At 47.1% G+C, this 2,500-nt stretch overlaps 1 protein-coding gene across 4 annotated transcripts in view; it reads left to right on the top strand.

Moving 5' to 3' along the window:
- Positions 1-2,500, top strand: part of pik3cb (phosphatidylinositol-4,5-bisphosphate 3-kinase, catalytic subunit beta) — a gene marked incomplete at its 3' end in the record, with an annotated part of 34,707 nt that overhangs the window by 29,167 nt on the left and 3,040 nt on the right. For all 4 annotated transcript variants that reach the window (XM_080844880.1, XM_080844881.1, XM_080844882.1 and 1 more), the window contains 2 exons: positions 813-936; positions 1,571-1,716. In XM_080844880.1, coding sequence (XP_080701006.1) covers positions 813-936; positions 1,571-1,716 — 270 coding nt within the window. The remainder of the gene's footprint in view (positions 1-812; positions 937-1,570; positions 1,717-2,500) is intronic.

The raw sequence follows: 2,500 nt of genomic DNA, 5'->3' as shown, positions 1-2,500 counted from the left end.
GTTTCATAGAGACGTGACTGACTGTGTGTTTCCATAGAGACGTGACTGTGTTGTTTCCATAGAGACGTGACTGTGTGTTTCCATAGAGACGTGACTGTCTGTTTCCATAGAGACGTGACTGTGTGTTTCCATAGAGACGTGACTGACTGTGTGTTTCCATAGAGACGTGACTGTGTGTTTCCATAGAGACGTGACTGACTGTGTGTTTCCATAGAGACGTGACTGTGTGTTTCCATAGAGACGTGACTGACTGTGTGTCTCCATAGAGACGTGACTGACTGTGTGTTTCCATAGAGACGTGACCGTGACTGTGTGTTTCCATAGAGACGTGACTGACTGTGTGTTTCCATAGAGACGTGACTGACTGTGTGTTTCCATAGAGACGTGACTGACTGTGTGTTTCCATAGAGACGTGACTGTGTGTTTCCATAGAGACGTGACTCTGTGTTTCCATAGAGACGTGACTCTGTTTTTCCATAGAGACGTGACTGACTGTGTGTTTCCATAGAGACGTGACTGACTGTGTGTTTCCATAGAGACGTGACTGTGTGTTTCCATAGAGACGTGACCGTGACTGTGTGTCTCCATAGAGACGTGACTGTGTGTTTCCATAGAGACGTGACTGACTGTGTGTTTCCATAGAGACGTGACTGACTGTGTGTTTCCATAGAGACATGACTGACTGTGTGTTTCCATAGAGACGTGACTGACTGTGTGTTTCCATAGAGACGTGACTGACTGTGTGTTTCCATAGAGACGTGACCGTGACTGTGTGTTTCCATAGAGACGTGACTGACTGTGTGTTTCCATAGAGACGCTCTGGAGCGGGCGATCGAGGAGTTCACCTTGTCATGCGCTGGATACTGTGTAGCCACGTATGTGCTGGGCATCGGAGATCGCCATAGCGACAACATCATGGTCCGCAGCACAGGACAGGTAAGCACACACACACACACACACACACACACACACACACACACACACACACACACACACACACACACACACACACACACACACACCCTTACGTTTCATCCACTCATCCAAACACACACATGGACCTCAGTAGTTCAAATGTTAAACACTGGGTTTTCTGTATTAATCTACTGATCTGTGTGTCTGTGTGTCTGTGTGTGTGTGTCTGTGTGTGTGTGTCTCTGTGTGTCTCTGTGTGTGTGTGTGTGTGTGTGTGTGTCTCTGTGTGTGTGTCTCTGTGTGTGTGTCTCTGTGTGTGTGTGCCTGTGTGTGTGTGTGTGTCTGTCTGTGTGTGTGTGTGTGTGTGTGTGTGTGTGTGTGTGTGTCTATGTGTGTCTATGTGTGTGTGTGTGTGTGTGTGTGTGTGTGTGTGTGTGTCTCTGTGTGTGTGTCTCTGTGTGTGTGTCTCTGTGTGTGTGTGCCTGTGTGTGTGTGTGTGTCTGTCTGTGTGTGTGTGTGTGTGTGTGTGTGTGTGTGTGTGTGTGTGTGTGTCTATGTGTGTGTGTGTGTGTGTGTGTGTGTGTGTGTGTGTGTGTGTGTGTGTGTGTGTGTGTGTGTGTGTGTGTCTGTGTGTGTGTGTGTGTGTGTGACACAGCTGTTCCACATTGACTTCGGCCACATCCTGGGGAACTTCAAGTCCAAGTTTGGCATCAAGCGTGAGCGGGTGCCCTTCATCCTCACACACGACTTCATCCACGTCATCCAGCAGGGCAAGACGGCCAACACACAGAAGTTTGGCAGGTAAAGACGGACACACACATAAAATGTATAGTGTGTGTGTGTGTATAATGTTTGTGTGTGTGTGAGTAATATGTGTGTGTGTGTGTGTGTGTGTGTGTGTGTGTGTTACAACCTCATGGGGTCGCAACATAAAAAGGTAAACACGGTCAATGTAACGAAAAATGTATTTATTTACACCAAAGGCAGATCAGACGAAAACGTCTAGGGAGAGGCGTGGATGCGTGAAGCCTGATCAGCCTGCTGCCTCCATGTGGCCAGTACAGGGACTGCAGGCAGGGTGTGAAGGGGTTCAGGGGGTCCTAACAGTGTGTGTGTGTGTGTTGTAAAATGTGTGGGTATATAATTTGTGTGTCTGTGTGCTTATATAATGTATATGTGTGAGTATATAATGTGTGTGTGTTAGGGCTGGGCGATTTTTCGATTTCGATTTTAATCGCGATGTAATTTTTTTCTACGGTTTTAAATGAGACGTTCGATTAGACGAAGCCTTCAAAAAAAAAAAAAAAAAATCAATGTTTTCACAGACCCGCGAATACAGCGCCGCACGTAGCCCATGGGCGTCGCGACAATGTAATTGGGGGGGGGACAAGACCCCCTCACTTTTCAAAACAAGTCGTTTCGACTCCCCCACTTTTGCAGTCAAAATAGTGCGTGCGTGACTGCTGGTCTACTAGTCCATTATTCTTTCCATTGCTTCACAATTAAATCCGTTCAACTTTATCAGTGGGGAATACCCACAGCAATATAAATCCACTCCGCGTTTTCCTGGTGTACTACGCAGCCT

Source organism: Sprattus sprattus (assembly GCF_963457725.1).
Source record: "Sprattus sprattus genome assembly, chromosome: 9".
NCBI lineage: Eukaryota > Metazoa > Chordata > Actinopteri > Clupeiformes > Clupeidae > Sprattus > Sprattus sprattus.
Note: the sequence above shows the minus strand (reverse complement) of the source record. Positions and strands in the feature narration are given on the sequence as shown.